The 20,556-nt window shown below is 46.5% G+C and overlaps 1 protein-coding gene across 5 annotated transcripts in view; it reads left to right on the top strand.

Annotated features, from left to right (window-relative positions):
- Window positions 1–20,556, top strand: part of LOC139273030 (CAP-Gly domain-containing linker protein 4-like) — a 372,964-nt gene that overhangs the window by 295,454 nt on the left and 56,954 nt on the right. For all 5 annotated transcript variants that reach the window (XM_070889311.1, XM_070889307.1, XM_070889309.1 and 2 more), the window contains one exon: window positions 4,090–4,165. In XM_070889311.1, coding sequence (XP_070745412.1) covers window positions 4,090–4,165 — 76 coding nt within the window. The remainder of the gene's footprint in view (window positions 1–4,089; window positions 4,166–20,556) is intronic.

Genomic DNA, 20,556 nt, shown 5'->3' with positions numbered 1-20,556 from the left:
AAAATCAAGAAATAAAAAATTACGTTTCTACTCACCGACTGCAGCACTGGGAGCCCTCCAACAGCGTGCTGGGACAGGGCCTCCCCAGTGTGTGTCTCTCTCTGTCAGTATCTCTCTCTCTCTGTCTGTTAGTGCCTCTGTGTTTCTGACAGCGAGGGGGGGAGGGAGGAGGGGGAGGAGAGGGAGGGAGGGGGAGAGGAGAGGGAGGGGGAGAGGAGAAGGAGGGGGAGAGGGAGGGAGAGGAGAGGGAGGGAGAGGAGAGGGAGGGAGGGGGGAGAAGGAGGGAGAGAGAGGGAGGGGGAGAGGAGAAGGAGGGGGAGGGAGGGGGAGGAGAGGAAGGGAGGGGGAGAGGAGAGGGAGGGGAAGGGGGGGAGAGGGAGGGAGGGGGAGAGGGAGGGGGAGGAGAGGGAGGGAGGGGGAGAGGAGAAGTAGGGGGGAGGGGGAGAGGGAGGGAGAGGAGATGGAGGGAGGGGAGGGGAGGGGGGAGGCTGAATGGGCTGACGAGAGGAAGCCGGGCCGAAGACTTCGGGCGGGGCCCGCCCCCAGCAAGATGCTGAGCGGGCGGGCCCAGCCAAAGACGTGGAGGGGGGCTGGGCCTGAAGGGGGTGAGGGGAACCGGAGTGGAGCGGGAGCTGAACGGAGGGATGGGGGAGCTGGGGTGAGTGTGGGGGGGGTGGCGGGAGAGAGCCGGACGGGGAGCGGGAGCTGGGGGGGCGGGAGAGAGCTGGAGCTGGGGTGGGGGGGGGGAGAGAGCCGGAGGGAGCGAGAGCTGAACGGGGGTGGGTGGGAGCAGGAGCTGAAGAGGAGGGAGGTCCAGTCCTATCTTCGCCGCCTCAGTGAGCCCATTCGGCCAGGGCTAGGGGCGGTGTGCTTCGTGCCCCTCTCACACAGCCTCGGGCGCCTGGAGCCACTGCACATGCGCGCACACTCTAGCGTGCATGTGCAGAGGTCCCGGCACTGTTTTCAGCGCGGGACCTGGCTCCGCTCCCCACAGCTTGTGCTGCGCTGCGCCGAGGGCCTGGAACGTTCCAGCAGGTGGGAGAATACCAAGGTAAGTTTTAGGCGCAGTTTTTAGCGCGGAAATCAGGCATGGCTCGCGGGGCTGCGCCTTTTTAGGCGCGGCCAGAAACTTGACCCCTGAGAAACTTGACCCCTGAGAAACTATTTCTTTTTGTGGGGGTGTCCTGAACAAGGGACCTTAACAAAATGAGAGCCAAGCTATTCACAGGTGATGTGAGAAAGCACTTGTTCACACAGAGGGTAGTGGAAATTGGGAACTCTCACCCCCAAAGGCTAGATCAATTGAATATTTCAAGACTGAGATGGATAGATTTTTGTTAGGCAATGGTACTAAGGGTTACGGAACCAAGGTAGGCAGATGGAGTTAAGGAACATATAAGCCATGATCTAATTGATTGCGGAACAGGCTCTAGGGGCTGAATGACCCTGTTCCTATGTTCCTGAGATGGATGAGAGGGAGAGAAGGCAACTTGAAAATCAAAGGCTCCAATTTATCCAGAGACGACTGTACAGGCAGCAGAGAGAAGCTAAACCAGGAGCATAGTCACCTGCGATTACCCAAAGATGGGGTGAAAGAATTGTATGACCAGCTATATGAAGACCTCATAGACACTGCTCTATGTCTGGAAGTCAAAGTGACAGTACAATTTCTTTCTAGCAGGCTTCTTCCAGTGTGCAGCTCACAATCTGAGCAGCATAAGCCAGTCCATAAGTGCAAATGTCAGGTCACAAAGGCTAGTATTAATAGAGAAACGTTAGTCATGTGGAACAGATCAGCTGTTTAAACAGCTTTATGCTTTTGCACAAAGAGAAAGAAAAACGCACACAGGAGAGTGCATCTCAGATGTAAGGTTAATAGAGCTTGAAGTATAGTTTGAGGGATTGGATTTTAAAGACACTTGTTCACTCTTGAATTTAAAATGGTCTACATTTAAAAAAGGCTGACAGTGTAATGTGTGTCAGTGCCCACTTCTCAAGCTATTATCCAAAACATACTTGATTGATCTTACTGTGCATTGTCGTTCAACCTTATTACACCTCGGGTAGGTACGTCTGTAGCGATTAACACTGATCACTTGCATTAAGATGTATGAAATATTTTGTCTGCATTGGACGAGGACTTAAAAGAAGAATCTGTGCACTTAAATGAATAAATGACTCGCCACTTGCTGTGAAAATCTGTAAGCTTAAATGGGACATGCTTTGAACCAGAATGTTTAACATCAAGTTGATGGCAAAAAAAAATGTGATTCTGAAAATTGTGCACTTGACTGTATCTGCATTTAATAATAAGAGCAATTCAGTGGTCTTCATTGCCATGTACTGCCTTCCTTTTTGGTGAACAGTGATATTTCTAAGCATTCTTTGATTCTTTCCCATGTTTAGACCACTTCCCAGTAGGGGTGAAATTCCACAGCATTCCTTATCAACATTCATTTCACAGGGTGATTTTTGTAAGGACAGCTTATTTTTCCATTTGATGCACGTTTTGTGACGGCTAAACTGACAATGATTGATTATGCTGTTAGAGTACATTAGGTATTCTTAACACTGGACTGCATAGCCAAATAACAGTGGAATCTTGATGATAAAAATGCCTTTAGTTTCTCTGAAATAAATTAGACTTAATGGAGATGGCTGTGCTGAAAAAGTTCAATTTAAATTAAACTTGATTTAATTTAAATTTGTTCAGCAGTACTTTATCGACACTCTAATCTTGAATTATGGTGTCTTTCCTTTGTTTACATTTATAATGAGAACCAAAACAACTTGAATTCATATGCTGCTACTAATGTAAAATAACATCTCAAAGCATTTAGAAGAAGGATGTCAGAGTAAGGACAGGAAATTAAGAGGGTGACCAAAAGCACAGTGGAAGGGATAGATTTTTAAAAGGATTTTCCAGAAAGGCGAAGCGAGGATAATGGGTGTTTAGGATCTTGTACGAGTAAGGATTGAACGGTCAGAATTTTGGATTATGATATAAATAGGACCCCGATTGCTGTTTTAGGTAGGAACTGATCTAGCCCCGCTGTTAAATGAGGCTGTTAAAGTGGAGGACGGGGTTTTAGGGTTGTGCATGTAAGTAATTGCTGTGAGGGGAACTGGATAGCCATAGTGCAAGATGCCAAGTTAGAGCCAGCCTTAACCAGATGCAGTGTGAAGGGCTAATTGTGGAAGTGTTGCTTTAAGAGGGTGAAGCCTTGGGACGTTTTACTACGTTAAACGAGCGCAATACAAGTTGTTGTTATTGTGATTGTGAAGTGTACTGGTGACCAGCATGGGCAAGGAAGAAAAGAAGGGAGAGCTCACTGTGTTATATTATCAGAACTGGTGATGTCATTGAATTTTTTCCAGCACTAATGCTAGTGCAACCTTCCCCAGGTGGCATGAGTTACATTTCTGGATGGCTTGATACCACCCACACCCAGGAATCTTTGCCTTTGATTTTCTTGAGGAGGGCTCAGAGATCTGAGTCAATGAATCTCTGTATTAGTCTTCTACGGTTTGGTGCAATGCCATTCTGCCCTCTGAATCCAGATGGTGTCTGCCTAGGCATAATTCTGTACAAGTATAATAAAAATATTGCTAAGACATGCAGTGAAGTTATTAGAGAATTAAGTGAAGGAAACACGTACTGTTCCTCTCTCACCTGTTTAACCTACGGTCTGCTGCTGCTGAAGAGTGCAGGCTTCACTGTCTTTTAAAATGCTGCACAGAAGTTTCCAGGTATTTCAGCTGTATACACCCATTATACATGAGCTTTACACCATGCCTGCACCAGTGGGACCCAGGAAACCCATGTCTAACCTCATCTGCACAACACAATCTGTGGGCACAATTTTTTTTAAGGGGTTAATAGAGCTGTAACTGATTTTGAGGAAATACTGGGCAGTTGTGCATTTTTAAAGACATTATTTATCAATATTATGCATATTGTATGTTCATTCTATATTGGATTAAATTATTTTAAATCTGTTCATCCTGGGTTTAAGAACATTTGTTATAAAAAAACAAGAAATGCTGATAGTTTCTTTAAAATCTGTATTAATTGTTCCTGGTGTTTAGGTTTCCATCGAAGTTACAGCACCCCATCTGCTCTTCCATCACCAAGGGAGTTCAAACGAAAGAACTCTTCAAACAGGTAACATTCAGTGCTGGAAATTTCTTACTCACGTTTCATAAAACATCAATTAGGAAAGCTGTCCATTCTATTCTCTTTAAATAAATGACCATTGTTACTGGTTCTGTGAGACAACAGATTTTTATCAGAGCCATTGGATGTATGTTTGATGCTTTATATAATTCTTTTAATGGACAGAAAACTCTAGGTCTCACTGTTCTCATTACCCAAATTCCTGCTTTGTGCAGCGATGATGAATTTGTAAAAACTAACAAATACTCATGTTCCAGGAAACTTCGGTTTTCTTTTAACTCTCAAGAGATTCCCCTAATCCTCTTACTCAAATCTCGCCAAAATCCGGAAATCAGTAGCCAATCTGCCATCAATGTTTCTCTTCGAATACGCTTTTACAAATTTCGGACCTGCGTTTGATATTGTCTTGGGTACATTGGTGCTAATCACTTCTATAGATGGTCTGCATGTATTATGTTCAGGTATGTACCAATGCTGCTCAATATCTAACTATATGATCGCATAAACTAAAGGTGTAACAACAGGACCCTTGTGATCTGAACTGAATATATAGGGTGGATTTTCCAGTCTTTTGCACTCCGTTTTTCGGCTCAGAGCAACGGAAATGGCGGCAGTGGGGTCTTCTGGGTGGGTGGTCCGCCTCAAGCGCCCCGTGGGGGGTTTTGGGGCCGGTTTTGCGGCGGTGAAGAGAACAACGCCCCTGGTTTCGACACCAGTGCGCTTTTTGACTTCTGCCCAACCCGTACGCCCCGCAGCATGACCCGCAGTGTCCGTCTGGGAAAACGTGCCCCGCAGTGACCGTCTGGGAAAACGTGCGGTCCAACCTATACCGTGCAGTGAGGTAAGTAATACTGTCCTAAGGTAAGTATTTTTTCTTTTAATTTTTTTTGCGATTTATGTTGTGGTGGCATGGGCTATGTATTGGGAATGTTTTTGTGGGTTTTTTTTCTCCCCAGGCATCTCTCGGCGCGCTCCTGGGCCGGCTCTTTAGCTCGGGATTTTCCCATGCTGACACCCTAAGAGAGGTGTACAACGCCTCCCTTAGCGCTGCGCTCCAGACTTGGGGCCCAGCTGCCCAATTTTGATGAACATAAGAACATAGGAAATAGGAGCAGGAGTAGGCCATTTGGCCCCTTGAGCCTGCACCGCCATTCAATAAGATCATAAGAACATAAGAATTAGGAACAGGAGTAGGCCATCTAGCCCCTCGAGCCTGCTCTGCCATTCAACAAGATCATGGCTGATCTGGCCGTGGACTCAGCTCCACTTACCCGCCTGCTCCCCGTAACCCTTAATTCCCTTATTGGTTAAAAATCTATCTTTCTGTGATTTGAATACATTCAATGAGCTAGCCTCAACTGCTTCCTTGGGCAGAGAATTCCACAGATTCACAACCCTCTGGGAGAAGAAATTCCTTCTCAACTCGGTTTTAAATTGGCTCCCCCGTATTTTGAGGCTGTGCCCCCTAGTTCTAGTCTCCCCGACCAGTGGAAACAACCTCTCTGACTCTATCTTGTCTATCCCTTTCATTATTTTAAATGTTTCTATAAGATCACCCCTCATCCTTCTGAACTTCAACGAGTAAAGACCCAGTCTACTCAATCTATCATCATAAGGTAACCCCCTCATCTCCGGAATCAGCCTAGTGAATCGTCTCTGTACCCCCTCCAAAGCTAGTATATCCTTCCTTAAGAAAGGTGACCAAAACTGCACGCAGTACTCCAGGTGCGGCCTCACCAATACCCTGTATAGTTGCAGCAGGACCTCCCTGCTTTTGTACTCCATCCCTCTCGCAATAAAGGCCAACATTCCATTCGCCTTCCTGATTACCTGTTGCACCTGCAAACTAACTTTTTGGGATTCATGCACAAGGACCCCCAGGTCCCTCTGCACCGCAGCATGTTGTAATTTCTCCCCATTCAAATAATATTCCCTTTTACTGTTTTTTTTTCCAAGGTGGATGACCTCACATTGTCCGACATTGTATTCCATCTGCTAAACCTTAGCCCATTCGCTTAACCTATCTAAGTCTCTTTGCAGCCTCTCTGTGTCCTCTACACAACATGCTTTCCCACTAATCTTTGTGCCATCTGCAAATTTTGTTACACTACACTCTGTCCCCTCTTCCAGGTCATCTTATGTATATTGTAAACAGTTGTGGTCCCAGCATCGATCTCTGTGGCACACCACTAACCACCAATTTCCAACCCGAAAAGGACCCATTTATCCCGACTCTCTGCTTTCTGTTCGCCAGCCAATTCTCTATGCATGCTAATACATTTCCTCTGACTCCGCGTACCTTTATCTTCTGCAGTAACCTTTTGTGTGGCACCTTATCGAATGTCTTTTGGAAATCTAAATACACCACATCCATCGGTACATCTCTATCCACCATGCTCGTTATATCCTCAAAGAATTCCAGTAAATTAGTTAAACATGATTTCCCCTTCATGAACCCATGTTGCGTCTGCTTGATTGCACTATTCCTATCTAGATGTCCCGCTATTTCTTCCTTAATGATCGCTTCAAGCATTTTCCCCACTACAGATGTTAAACTAACCGGCCTATAGTTACCTGCCTTTTGTCTGCCCCCTTTTTAAAACAGAGGTGTTACATTAGCTACTTTCCAATGCGCTGGTACCTCCTCAGAGTCCAGAGAAATTTGGTGGATTATAACGAATGCATCTGTTATAACTTCCGCCATCTCTTTTAATACCCTGGGATGCATTTCATCAGGACCAGGGGACTTGTCTACCTTGAGTCCCATTAGCCTGTCCAGCACTACCCCCCTAGTGATAGTGATTGTCTCAAGGTCCTCCCTTCCTACATTCCCGTGACCAGCAATTTTTGGCATGGTTTTTGTGTCTTCCACTGTGAAGACCGAAGCAAAATAATTGTTTAAGGTCTCAGCCATTTCCACATTTCCCATTATTAAATCCCCCTTCTCATCTTCTAAGGGAGCAACATTTACTTTAGTCACTCTTTTCCGTTTTATATATCGGTAAAAGCTTTTACTATCTGTTTTTATGTTTTGCGCAAGTTTACTTTCGTAATCTATCTTCCCCTTCTTTGTTGCTTTCTTAGTCATTCTTTGCTGTCGTTTAAAATTTTCCCAATCTGCTAGTTTCCCACTAACCTTGGCCACCTTATACGCATTGGTTTTTAATTTGATATTCTCCTTTATTTCCTTGGTTATCCACGGCTGGTTATCCCTTCTCTTACCGCCCTTTTTCACTGGAATATATTTTTGTTGAGCACTATGAAAGAGCTCCTTAAAAGTCCTCCACTGTTCCTCAATTGTGCCACCATTTAGTCTGTGTTTCCAGTCTACTTTAGCCAACTCTGCCCTCATCCCACTGTAGTCCCCTTTGTTTAAGCATAGTACGCTCATTTGAGACACTACTTCCTCACCCTCAATCTGTATTACAAAGTCAACCATACTGTGATCACTCATTCCGAGAGGATCTTTTACTAGGAGATCGTTTATTTTTCCTGTCTCATTACACAGGACCAGATCTAAGATAGCTTGCTCCCTTGTAGGTTCTGCAACATATTGTTCTAAGAAACAATCCCGTATGCATTCTATGAATTCCTCCTCAAGGCTACCCCGTGCGATTTGATTTGACCCATCGATATGTAGGTTAAAATCCCCCATGATTACTGCCGTTCCTTTTTCACATGCCTCCATTATTCCCTTGATTATTGCCCGCCCCACCGTGAAGTTATTATTTGGGGGCCTATAAACTACGCCCACCAGTGACTTTTTCCCCTTACTATCTCTAATCTCCACCCACAATGATTCAACATTTTGTTCATTAGAGCCAATATCGTCTCTCACAACTGCCCTGATATCATCCTTTATTAACATGGCTGATGACTGAGGCGCAAACTGTTCCCGGGCGCAAACCTTACCGCCCCAAAATCATCAAAGCCGAAAATCTAGCCTTTTAAAAGGTGCGACACATGTGTTTCTCCAATCTTTTAGTAAGTGGACTGAAAACATTTTAGTGAGGTGCGCTCTGGACCAAATCAATCAGCCGATTAATTTTTTTGCAGACAACGGGGTAGAGTTTCAGCTTTGGATGCATTTGGCGATCAAGGTGCAAATTGCACCGACAATTGCGCTAGTTTTAAGAAGTGTTTTTTCTAAAGTTGCATAACGGCGAGCGTAAAATCTGCTGACCCGCTGCAAGGGCATTTCCGCCCCGCAACCGCCACAATTTCCGCCCCGACCAAAAAGCTGAATTTCTCCGGAGAACATTTTTTAAAAACTGAAGTGCGCGGGATTGAGGAGGCAATTTCGGCCCCCTAGAATCTTGGGCACATCATCTAGGCTGATAATTCAATGCAGCACTGAGAGAGGTTCCTGCTGCATTTTCAGGCGACATAAAAGATTCCATAGCATTATTCAAAGAAAGCCACGATAGTTCTCCTGGTGTCCTGGCCAACATTTATCTCTCAACCAAAAGACTGAGCAAATGATAGCATCTTTTATCTCATTGCTGTTTGTGGGACCCTGATGTGTGCAAATTAGCTGCTGTGTTACAAAGGTGACTACATTTCAAAAGTATTTCATTGGCTGTGAAATGATTTGGGAGATCCTGAGTTTATGAAAGGCACTATATAAATGCATACCCATTCTTGCTTTATTTTCTTATTGTCTCAGTTCAACGTATTTTGAGACATGAAAATCCACAAACTGGTCCATCTAGCTTTAGTGCACATCTTCAATGCCTAACCCATTAACAAATAAACTTCTTTTTCTCTCAGCTGCTGCAGCATATGACCGTGGACAGACATCCTAAGTTACACAAGCCTACTTAGATTTAAAATACACCACTTAAATGTAGCCCATTTCCAAATCATTTCTGTGGTAAAAAGGTCAAAAAGTCCTAAAATGAGACACTCTCACTGTTAGCGGAAGTAACCTAAGGATGCCATTTCAGGTTTCACAGTAAGGAGGTCAAAATATCCCACTCCTGCAGTACTACAATTGGGTTCAGTAATGATATATGGGACTGGTGGACCCATTGAGAGTTAGGTAGTGACATCGGCTTGTGTCAGGGGCGGAGGAAGAAAAATGCTCATCGGAGTTAGGTGAACAGAGAATTCATTTTCAGTTTGCCATAATAAACAATGGGGCTGAATTTGCGGCCCCTACGGGTGGGTACGAAGTGCGCACGCGGCCCTAGCGGCCAAGGAAGTTCTGGGTTTCGGCATGCGCTAAAACCCGGAACTTGCGATCTGCCAAATTTCTCTTGACAGATCGTATGAATCCCTACAAGAAGGGGCTCCGCGGGCGGAGAGTTGGGCTATTTGCCCAACTTCTGCCCAGCGAATGCCCGTGAAGTTCTTATGCCTGGTTTAAGTAGGCGTAAGGCCTGCTTTTACCAGCGTAGGTTTTAAAAAATCATAGACATAATCATTTTTTCATTCATTTGTACATTAAAAACCCTGCGCAATAAGGTAAGTTTATTTTTAGCCCTGTTAAAACATGTACATTTTTTAAATTAATTTTTTGTTTTAAATATTTAATTAAATGCCATGTTAATTTTAAATATGTAATTTTTGTTATTTATTTGATGTGTAGAGGTATTCTTTATGTGATCCCCCATTCATACTTATGGGAGTTCCCTACATATGGAATCCCCATACGTATGAATGGGGATTCCCTTCTTTGATTGGTTGGGCAAGCTCACGTGACCCCAGGGGCGCTTGCGACCCACATGCGCCCCTGGGATACGTGGGCCTCTATGCAGGCCTACACATAGAGACTTAGGAGCACAAGTCGCCGAACCCCCCGGATCACCAAGTATGTTCGTAGATTTTTTTCAGGCGGAGACATACACCTTCGAATGCAAATTCAGCCCCATTTTGCGGCAGTGTTTTTGCTAGCTGCGCAATTCGCCAAAAAAACGGCAAATCAATGCAAAAGATCAAGGAATTTCAATCAAGTTTCTACAGTCTTTTGTGCTGGTTTAAAAAACATTGCACCGGAAGCCGGCCCGCCCCAAAGCTGGCTCCCCCGCACCGCCCCCAGACTGAATGAATCACCATGGCGAGTTGGCACAAATTGTGACTGATTGCAGGCCTGCAAGGAGACTCTTAAAATTAAGCTTTTTTTAGGGCAAGGGCACTAATAGGCACCTTCACCTTTTAAATATCAAAAAATATTTCATTTACAAATAAACTGACTAGTGTACACAAATGAAACTAGTAAATTATTCTGTATAGTTTTTTAAAGTCATTTTCAGGTCTTTAAAATTAGGTGATGGACGAGACATTCTTACTAAAAAAAAAATGCTTATTTTTTGTGATAAACTCACTTTCAGCTGTATTAATAAAACTGCACCAGGTTACCATTCTTAAATACATCAAGGAATATTTTTTAATGCAAGAAAAGAAAACAATTACGTTTTAAAGTCCTGCCCGATTGCCCTGGTTCCTGGAAGATTTTGGCCGGAATTTTCCTACTGCCATGTGTGCGGGTTTTTAGGTGGGTCGGCAGTAAAAGTTTCAGAAATTACAAGAGCGTTGGAAACTCACCATCAAATTGCTGCCTCGTGCATTTAACTTGTCCGCGTTTCCTCACGCACCACGGACCCGAACGGCAGAGGCAGGGGACTTAATAGAACTAACTAAGTGTTTGTTGTGAGCTTAACAGGATTTTTAAACCAGAGCTTTTGATTTTTACTGGATGACCACAGGAATCACGCAGCTCATGAACGTTGTGTTCCTAACACAGATGAGGCTGCACACAGGGAGGTTAAAGTAATTGTGACCTCAGTCTTTAATAAGACACTCCAGAGTGAGGAACAGGCCTTAGGGGCCAGCTTATATACAGTGCTCCCAAGGGATGCTGGGATCCCTTGGGACTTCAGGGGATGAGCTCCCTGGTGGCGGAACATGGGAGTGCATGTTTTACAGATACACATCACTCTCCCCCGCCCCCCCCCCAAAGTCAAAGTGAAAACTATTTACAAGGTGAGGTGGTCGGGAGCCTTTCTTTCCCTGGTGGACCGCCGCGGTACAAATGTCTGTTCTGGTGTGTTGGCTGTGCCCTCGCTGGGCTAGCATGTTGTTGGCCCTGCAGGGCTGCTAAGAGAGCCTGGCCTTGCTGTGCTGTTGGGCGCGATGTGTTCGATTTCCTGGTCCGGCGTGGTGTCATTGATCCTTTGGGTGTGTGTTGTGGGCTCGAAAAAGGTGATGTCTGCTGTGGGTTGTTCAGGGCAGTCTGTGAACTGCAGCCTCGTTTGGTCCAGGTGCTTTCTGCAAATTTGTCCATTGTCTAGTTTGACGACAAACATCCTACTCCCTTCTTTAGCTATCACCGTGTCAGCGATCCACTTGGGACCATGTCCATAGTTTAGCACATACACAGGGTCATTCAGATCAATATCCCGTGACACAGTGGCGCGACCATCGTTTACATTTTGTTGCTGCCGCCTGCTCTCTACCTGATCATGCAGGTTGGGGTGAACCAGCGAGAGTCTGGTTTTAAGTGTCCTTTTCATGAGTAGCTCAGCCGGGGGCACCCCTGTGAGCGAGTGGGGTCTTGTGCGGTAGCTGAGCAGTACTCGGGACAGGCGGGTTTGGAGTGAGCCTGCTGGGACTCGTTTAAGGCTCTGTTTGATGGTTTGTACTGCCCGCTCTGCCTGCCCATTGGAGGCTGGTTGAAACAGGGCCAAGGTGACATGTTTGATCCCATTGCGGGTCATGAATTCTTTAAATTCGGCACTGGTGAAACATGGCTCGTTGTCACTGACCAGTATGTCAGGCAGGCCGTGGGTGGCAAACATGGCCCTCAGACTTTCAATCGTAGCGGTGGCGGTGCTTCCTCACATTATTTCACATTCATTCCATTTTGACAAAGCATCCACCACCACCAGGAACATTTTACCGAAAAACGGGCCCGCATAGTCGACATGGATCCTCGACCATGGTCTGGAGGGCCAGGACCACAAACTTAATGGTGCCTCTCTGGGCGCGTTGCTCAACTGAGCACATACGCTGCATTGCCTTACACAGGTCTCTAAGTCAGAGTCGATACCGGGCCACCACACGTGGGATCTGGCTATTGCTTTCATCATTACTATATCCGGGTGTGTGCTGTGGAGATCCGAGATGAACTTCCCCCTGCCCTTTTTTGGTAGCACTACGCGGTTACCCCACAACAGGCAGTCTGCCTGAATGGACAGCTCGTCCTTTCGCCACTGGAACGGCTTGATTGGCTCTTGCATTTCAACAGGTATGCTGGCCCAGCTCCCATGCAGTACACAGTTTTTTACTAGGGACAGCAGAGGATCTTGGCTGGTTCAAGTCCTAATCTGGCGGGCCGTGACGGGTGATTTATCATTTTCAAACGCTTCCATGACCATCAACAAGTCTGCGGGCTGCGCCACCATCAACAAGTTTGCAGGCTGCGCCATTTCCACCCCCGTAGTGGGCAATTGTAGCCGACTGAGAGCATCCGCACAGTTCTCGGTGCCTGGCCTGTGGTGGATGGTATAGTTATACGCTGATAGTGCGAGTGCCCACCTTTGTATGCGGGCTGAGGCATTAGTATTTATCTCCTTGTTTTCAGCGAACAGGGATGTGAGGGGGTTGTGATCGGTTTCCAGCTCAAATTTGAGGCTCAATCATGCTGTAGGCCCTCTCGGCCTTAGACAAGCTCCTGGAAGCATAGGCGACAGGTTGCAACTTCCCCGCAATGTTAGCTTGTTGTAATACACACCCGACTCTCTACGACGACGTGTCACATGCTAACACAAGTCTTTTACACGGGTTATACAATACAAGCAGCTTGTTAGAGCATAAAATGTTTCTGGCTTTCTCAAAAACAATGACTTGTTTTTTTCCCCATACCCAGTTCTCACCTTTACGCAATAACACATGTAGGGGCTCTAAAAGGGTGCTTAACCCCGGTAGGAAGTTACCAAAATAGTTGAGGAGTCCCAGGAACGACCGCAGCTCCGTGACATTCTGTGGCCTGGGCGCGCTCCTGATAGCTTCTGTCTTGGCGTCTGTGGGCCGAATGCTGTCCGCGCGATCTTTCTCCCCCAAAACTCCACTTCTGTTGCCATGAAGACGCATTTCGACCTCTTCAGCCGCAGCCCTACGCGATCCAGTCGCTGGAGGACCTCCTCCAGGTTTTGTAGGTGCTCGGCAGTGTCCCGACCCGTGACCAATATGTTGTCCTGAAAGACCACCGTGTGTGGTACCGACCTGAGTAGGCTCTCCATGTTTCTTGGAAGATCGCTGCAGCCGACCGAATTCCAAACGGGCATCTGTTGTAGATGAACAGTCTCTTGTGTGTGTTGATGCAGGTGAGGCCCTTCGAAGACTCCTCCAGCTCTTGCGTCATGTAGGCCGAAGTCAGGTCGAGCTTGGTAAACGTCTTGCCTCCTGCCAGCGTCGCAAATAGGTCGTCTGCCTTAGGTAGCGGGTATTGGTCCTGTAGCGAGAAACGATTAATAGTTACTTTATAATCGCCGCAAATCCTGACTGTGCCATCACTTTTGAGTACTGGAACAATCGGGCTGGTCCACTCGCTGAATTCCACTGGGGAGATGATGCCCTCACGTTGCAGCCTGTCCAGCTCGATTTCCACTCTCTCCCTCATCATGTGAGGTACCGCTCACGCCTTGTGGTGAATGGGTCGTGCCTCTGGGACCAAGTGGATCCGCACCTTCGCCCCGGAAAAGTTTCCAATGCCTGGCTCAAAAAGGGAAGTAAATTTGTTAAGAACCTGGGTACATGACATGTGATAGCGCTCAGATGTCATCCCAGTTCCAGCAGATTTTGCCCAGCCAGCTCCTTCCAAGCAGTGTGGGGCCATCACCCTGGACAATCCAGAGTGGCAGTTCGTGCACCGTGCATTTGTAGATGACCTTGACCATGGCGCTGCCCAGGACAGCGATAAGCTCTTTGGTGTACGTTCTCAGTTTTGTGTAGATGGTGCTCAGGGCTGGTCTGAATACCTTGTTGCACCACAGTCTCTCAAACATCTTTTTACTCATGATGGATTGGCTAGCGCCAGTTTCCAGTTCCATGGCTACGGGTAAGCCATTCAATTTTACGTTTAGCATTGTAGGTGGACATTTCGTCGACTGTGTGCACCCCGTGTACTTCAGCATCTGCCTCCTCTCTGAGGCTCGAAATTGCTTTGATCCACCATGAACCGATCTTCCTCTGCCACGCGGTGGTTAGCAGGTTTTGCAGAGCTTGCAGCTCGTTTGCAAACTCGTTGGAGGTGCCCCATTGTTCCACAGCTCTTACAAACATACCCTTTGAAGCAGCATGAATAGGCTGAATGGAAGCCTCCACAATGCCAACAAGGTGTGAATTGCCTTGCATTCATCCTTTGTTGGGGACTCTGAGTCATCTGGGTCACCTGAGGCCTGCTGGCAGTTGCAGACTCGTGGTTTCTGCCCTGTACATTTCTGTTCGCAAACACAGTTCCAGTTAATTTATGAACATTGATAGCACTTGTGTGCTGAGAGATTTGTTTGATGTTATCACTGATGGACATAAACGCCTGTGCTATCGCAATGGGGGTCGGTGTCTCTACAGTCAAAAGTTTTCGTAGGAAGGTCTCGTGGCCAATGCACCGTACAAAAAAGTCTCTGAGCATTTGCTCCAGGTAGCCATCAAACTCACATTGTCCTGGAAGTCGCCTTAGCTCGGCGACGCAGCTCGCCACTTCCTGCCCTTCAGATCGCTGGCACGTGTAGAACTGATACCTCGCCATCAGCACGCTCTCCCTCGGGTTAAGATGCTCCCGAACCAGTGTACACAGCTCCTCACACGACTTATCTGTGGGTTTCACCGGAGCCAGAAGATTCTTCATGAGGCTGTAGGTCGGTGCCCCGCAGACCGTGAGGAGGACCGCTCTCCTTTTTGCAGCGCTTCCTTCTCCATCCAGCTCGTTGGCTACAAAGTACTGGTCTAGCCATTCGACATAGGCTTCCCAGTCCTCACCCTCCGAGAACTTCTCCAGGATGCCCACAGTTTGCTGCATCTTTGCGTTGGATTCATATTCTCGTCGCCAGTTGTTGTGTTCCTAACACAGATGAGGCTGCACATAGGGAGGTTAAAGTAACAGTGACCTCAGTCTTTAATAAGACACTCCAGAGTGAGGAACAGGCCTTAGGGGCCGGCTTATATACAGTGCTCTGAAGGGATGCTGGGATCCCTTGGGACTTCAGGGGATGAACTCCCTGGTGGCGGAACATGGGAGTGCATGCTTTACCGATGCACAACAGTGAACCTCGTCTGTCAACATAGAAACATAGAAAATAGGTGCAGGAGTAGGCCATTCAGCCCTTTGAGCCTGCACCACCATTCAATATGATCATGGCTGATCATGCAACTTTAGTACCCCATTCCTGCTTTCTCTCCATACCTCTAGATCCCTTTAGCTGTAAGGGCCACATCTAACTCCCTTTTGAATACATCTAACAAAATGGCCTCAACAGCTTTCTGTGGTAGAGAATTCCACAGGTTCACAATTCTCTGAGTGAAGAAGTTTCTCCTCATCTCGGTCCTAAATGGCTTACCCCTTATCCTTAGACTGTGACCCCTGGTTCTGGACTTACCCAACATCGGGAACATTCTTCCTGCATCTAACCTCTCCAATCCCGTCAGAATTTTATATGTTTCTATGAGATCCCCTCTCATTCTTCTAAATTCCAGTGAATATAAGCCTAGTCGATCCGGTCTTTCTTCATATGTCAGTTCTGCCATCCCGGGAATCAGTCTGGTGAACCTTCGCTGCACTCCCTCAATAGCAAGAATGTCCTTCCTCAGATTAGGGGACCAAAACTGTACATAATATTCAAGGTGAGGCCTCACCAAGGCTCTGTACAACTGCAGTAAGACCTCCCTGCTCCTATACTCAAATCCTCTCGCTATGAAGGCCAACATACCATTTGCCTTCTTCACCGCCTGCTGTACCTGCATGCTAATTTTCAATGACTGATGTACCGTGATACCCAGGTCTCGTTGCACCTCCCCTTTTCCCAATCTGTCAGCAATCAGATAATATTCTGCCTCCCTATTTTTGCCACCAATATGGATAACCTCACATTTATCTACATTATACTGCATCTAACATGCATTTGCCCACTCACCTAACCTTCCAAGTCACCTTGCAGCCTCTTAGCATCCTCCTCACGGCTCACACTGCCACCCAGCTTAGTGTCATCTGCAAACTTGGAGATATTATATTCAATTCCTTCGTCTAAATCATTAATGTATATTGTAAATAGCTGGGCACCCCACGAGTCACTGCCTGCCATTCTGAAAAGAAGCCGTTTATTCCTACTCTTTGCTTCCTGTCTGCCAACCAGTTTGCTATCCATGTCAATACATTACTCCCAATACCATGTGCTTTAATTTAGCACACCAATCTCTTGTACGGGACCTTGTCAAAAGCTTTTTGAAAGTCCAAATACACCACATCCACTGGTTCTCCTTTGTCCACTCTACTAGTTACATCCTCAAAAAATTCTAGAAGATTTGTCAAGCATGATTTCCCCTTCATAAATCTATGCCGACTTGGACTGATCCTGTCACTGCTTTCCAAATGTGCTGCTATTTCATCCTTAATAATTGATTCCAACATTTTTCCCACTACCGATGTCGGGCTAACCGGTCTATAATTCCCTGATTTTGCTCTCCCTCCTTTTTTAAAAAGTGGGGTTATGTTAGCTACCCTTAAATCCATAGGAACTGATCCAAAGTCTATAGAATGTTGGAAAATGACCACCAATGCATCCACTGTTTCTAGGGCCAGTTCCTTAAGTACTCTGGGATGCTGACTATCAGGCCCCGGGGATTTAACAGCGGAAGCTCAGTAGCTATTGTGCAAAGTCATTCATGCAGAGCATGGAAATCCAAATAATTACTCTTACATGAATCTGCTTACTTGCCTAAGGGAAAGGCTCTTGTTGACACCACTTTGTGCATAGATTTAGGTGTCTCGAGTTTGCTAGTCTTTTGTGCAACCTCAGAAGCCACTTTCACCACATTGCTGGTAACTCTCACAACATTGTCAGATTGGTCCTCAGATCTCTACTTGACCTGCCGTTTATTACATTAGCATGGGTGCCGCTTATACTGTCTCACCTTTGTTCTTGGAATCGGACCAAGATAACGTTGGGACTCAAACTAGAGTCCTGATCTTAAATAAAGGTGATTACAAAGGTATGAACGCAGAGTTGGCTAAAGTGGACTGGGAAAATAGATTAAAGTGTAAGACGGTTAAGAACATAAGAAATATGAGCAGGAGCAGGCCATATGGCCCCTCGAGCCTGCACCACCTTTTAATACAATCTTGGCTGATCCGATCATGGACTCAGGTCCACTTTCCTGCCCGCTCCCCATAACTCCTTATTCCCTTATCGGTTAAGAAACTGTCTATCTCTGTCTTAAATTTATTCAATGTGCCAGCTTCCACAGCTCTCTGGGGCAGCGAATTCCACAGATCCACAACCCTCTGAGAAAAGAAATTTCTCCTCATCTCAGTTTTAAATGGGCGGCCCCTTATTCTAAGATTATGCTCCCTAGTTCTAGTCTCCCCTATCAGTGGAAACATTCTCTCTGCATCCACCTTGTCAAGCCCCCTCATAATCTTATACGTTTCGATAAGATCACCTCTCAATCTTCTGAATTCCAATGAGTAGAGGCCCAACCTACTCAACCTTTCCTCATAAGTCAACCCCCTCATCTCCGGAATTAACCTAGTGAATCTTCTCTGAACTGCCTCCAAAGCAAGTATATCCTTTCGTAAATATGGAAACCAAAACTGCACGCAGTATTCCAGGTGTGGCCTCACCAATACCCTGTATAACTGCAGCAAGACTTCCCTGCTTTTATGCTCCATCCCCTTTACAATAAAGGCCAAGATTCCATTGGCCTTCCTGATCACTTGCTGTATCTGCATACTAATCTTTTGTGTTTCATGCACAAGTACCCCCAGGTCCCGCTGTACTGCAGCACTTTGCAATCTTTCTCCATTTAAATAATAACTTGCTCTTTGATTTTTTTTTCTGCCAAAGTGGATGACCTCACACTTTGCAACATTGTACTCCACCTGCCAAATTTTTGCCCACTCACTTAGCCTGTCTATGTCTTTTTGCAGATTTTTTGTGTCCTCCTCACACATTGCTTTTCCTATCATCTTTGTATTGTCAGCCAACTTGGCTACGTTACACTCAGTCCCTTCTTCCAAGTCATTAATGTAGATGGTAAATAGTTGGGGTCCCAGCACTGATCCCTGCGGCACCCCACTGGTTACTGGTTGCCAACCAGAGAATTAACTATTTATCCGACTCTCTGTTTTCTGTTAGTTAGCCAATCTTCGATCCATGCCAATATATATTACCCCCAATCCCGTGAACTTTTATCTTGTGCAGTAACCTTTTATGTGACACCTTGTCAAATGCCTTCTGGAAGTCCAAATACACCACATCCACTGGTTCCCCTTTATCCACCATGTTCGTTACATCCTCAAAGAACTCCAGCAAATTTGTCAAACATGAATTCCCTTTCATAAATCCTTGTTGACTCTGCCTGACAGAATTTTGCTCATCCAAATGTCCTGCAACTGCTTCTTTAACTCCATCATTTTCCCAACCACAGATGTTAGGCTAACTGGTCTATAGTTTCCTGCGTTTTGTCTGTCTTAAAGGTTCACTCGGTTGATCCCTGAGATGAAGGGGTTGACTTATGAAGAAAGTTTGAGCAGGATGGGCCTATACTCATTGGAGTTCAGAAGAATGAGAGGTGATTTTATTGAAACATGTAAGGTAATGAGGGGACTCGACAAGGTAGATGCAGAGAGGATGTTTCCACTTGTGGGAGAATCTAGAACTAGGGGGCATTGTTTAAGAATAAGGGGTCACCCATTTAGAACTGAGATGAGGAGAGAGCTGTGGAGGCTGGGTCATTGAATATATTTAAAGTGTAGACAGATTTTTGAACGATAATGGAGTGAAGGGTTATAGGGGAGCGAGCAGGGAAGTGGAGCTGAGCCCAAGATCAGATCAGCCATGATCTTATTAAATGGCAGAGCAGGCTCCGAGGGGCCAAATGGCCTGGTCCTGCTCCTATTTCTTATGTTCTTATGTAAGCCCACCACCAGCAGTGGCAGGCACAACAACAGCAGCAGCAGCAGCAACACCACCAACCTTCTCAACGGCCTGATGCTCCACAGGAGAGAGGGCGTCAACGCAGGGCTGCACCACGCCGGAGGCCATACCCCAACACGGGGAATACAGGCAGAGGATGAGCTTCCTCAACGTGACTGAGCAGCAGTCAGGGAGACCATAGCGCTCTCAAGGGCAGCTAGCGCAGACAGCAGAGGAAGGAAACAGTCTTTGGTAGGCTGGAGTAATCACGGGTTGACTAGAGGAGCCACTGAGAAAGCCGCAGGTAGTCTGCGAAGGGGTCTCGGGGAGATCCAAGTACTCACAAGGGTGACTAGGGTAACCGAAGAGCTCCGGCTGACTAGGGCAGCCACCGGGAGAAGTAGACCGCGGGTAGTCTGCGAAAGAAAAAGGGTCTCGGGGAGGCCAACGGTGATCTCAAGGGCGACTAGGGGACCATGAGAGAAACAGTCTCTGACAGGCTGGAGTAGTCTCGGGTCGAATAGGGTAGCCACAGAGAAAAGCCTGAGTAACGGGAACCGCAGGTCACTGCGAGGTGGAAGGTAGTCGGGGAGAATTTCTCAGCCAAAGGTACTGAAAATAGCCTCATCACAGCAAAACGTGGTAGAGCCCGCGGCTAAGAGCAGTCAAAGAAAGTCCATGGACGCTAAGGTAGCTGCATATATATGCAACAAATTGGACATTTCAGAGCCATGGGCACGGGAAATGCTGCACTCTGGGGATCCGCAGGAAAAAGCGGCGAAGTGGACAGTCAGTAGAAACCACAAAGGGTCAAAAGAGAAGGCGATTTGGCTCATATAAGCAGGCACAACTGTTAAGAGAAAGGGTAGGAAAGCTGGAGGAGGAGAATAAAAAGTTAAACGGCGAGGTAGCCAGTTTCGAGAAAAAAAGGCAGGACCAGGGTAGGAAGGAAGAAATGGCGCGGAATCACTGAGAGCTTCCACTCCCTCAATGTGCTGCTGGTCTTCAACCATAGAAAGATCATTATGCATGTGTGCACCAAATTCCCTGGCAGTTGTTACGACTCTTTAGTGCTGCACCAGTCCACCCTCCCTCAGCTCTTCGTACTGCCAAACACTCATACCGGCTGGCTGTTTGGAGACAAGGGTTATCTACTAAATTTGTGGCTCATGACACCCTTGAGGAGGCCGAGGAGCATTATAATGAAAGCATTACATGTCCACCAGATGTGTCATAGAGCAAACAATA

Source organism: Pristiophorus japonicus, chromosome 9 (assembly GCF_044704955.1).
Source record: "Pristiophorus japonicus isolate sPriJap1 chromosome 9, sPriJap1.hap1, whole genome shotgun sequence".
Taxonomy (NCBI): domain Eukaryota; kingdom Metazoa; phylum Chordata; class Chondrichthyes; family Pristiophoridae; genus Pristiophorus; species Pristiophorus japonicus.
This window is presented reverse-complemented; position numbering and strand designations above follow the sequence as displayed.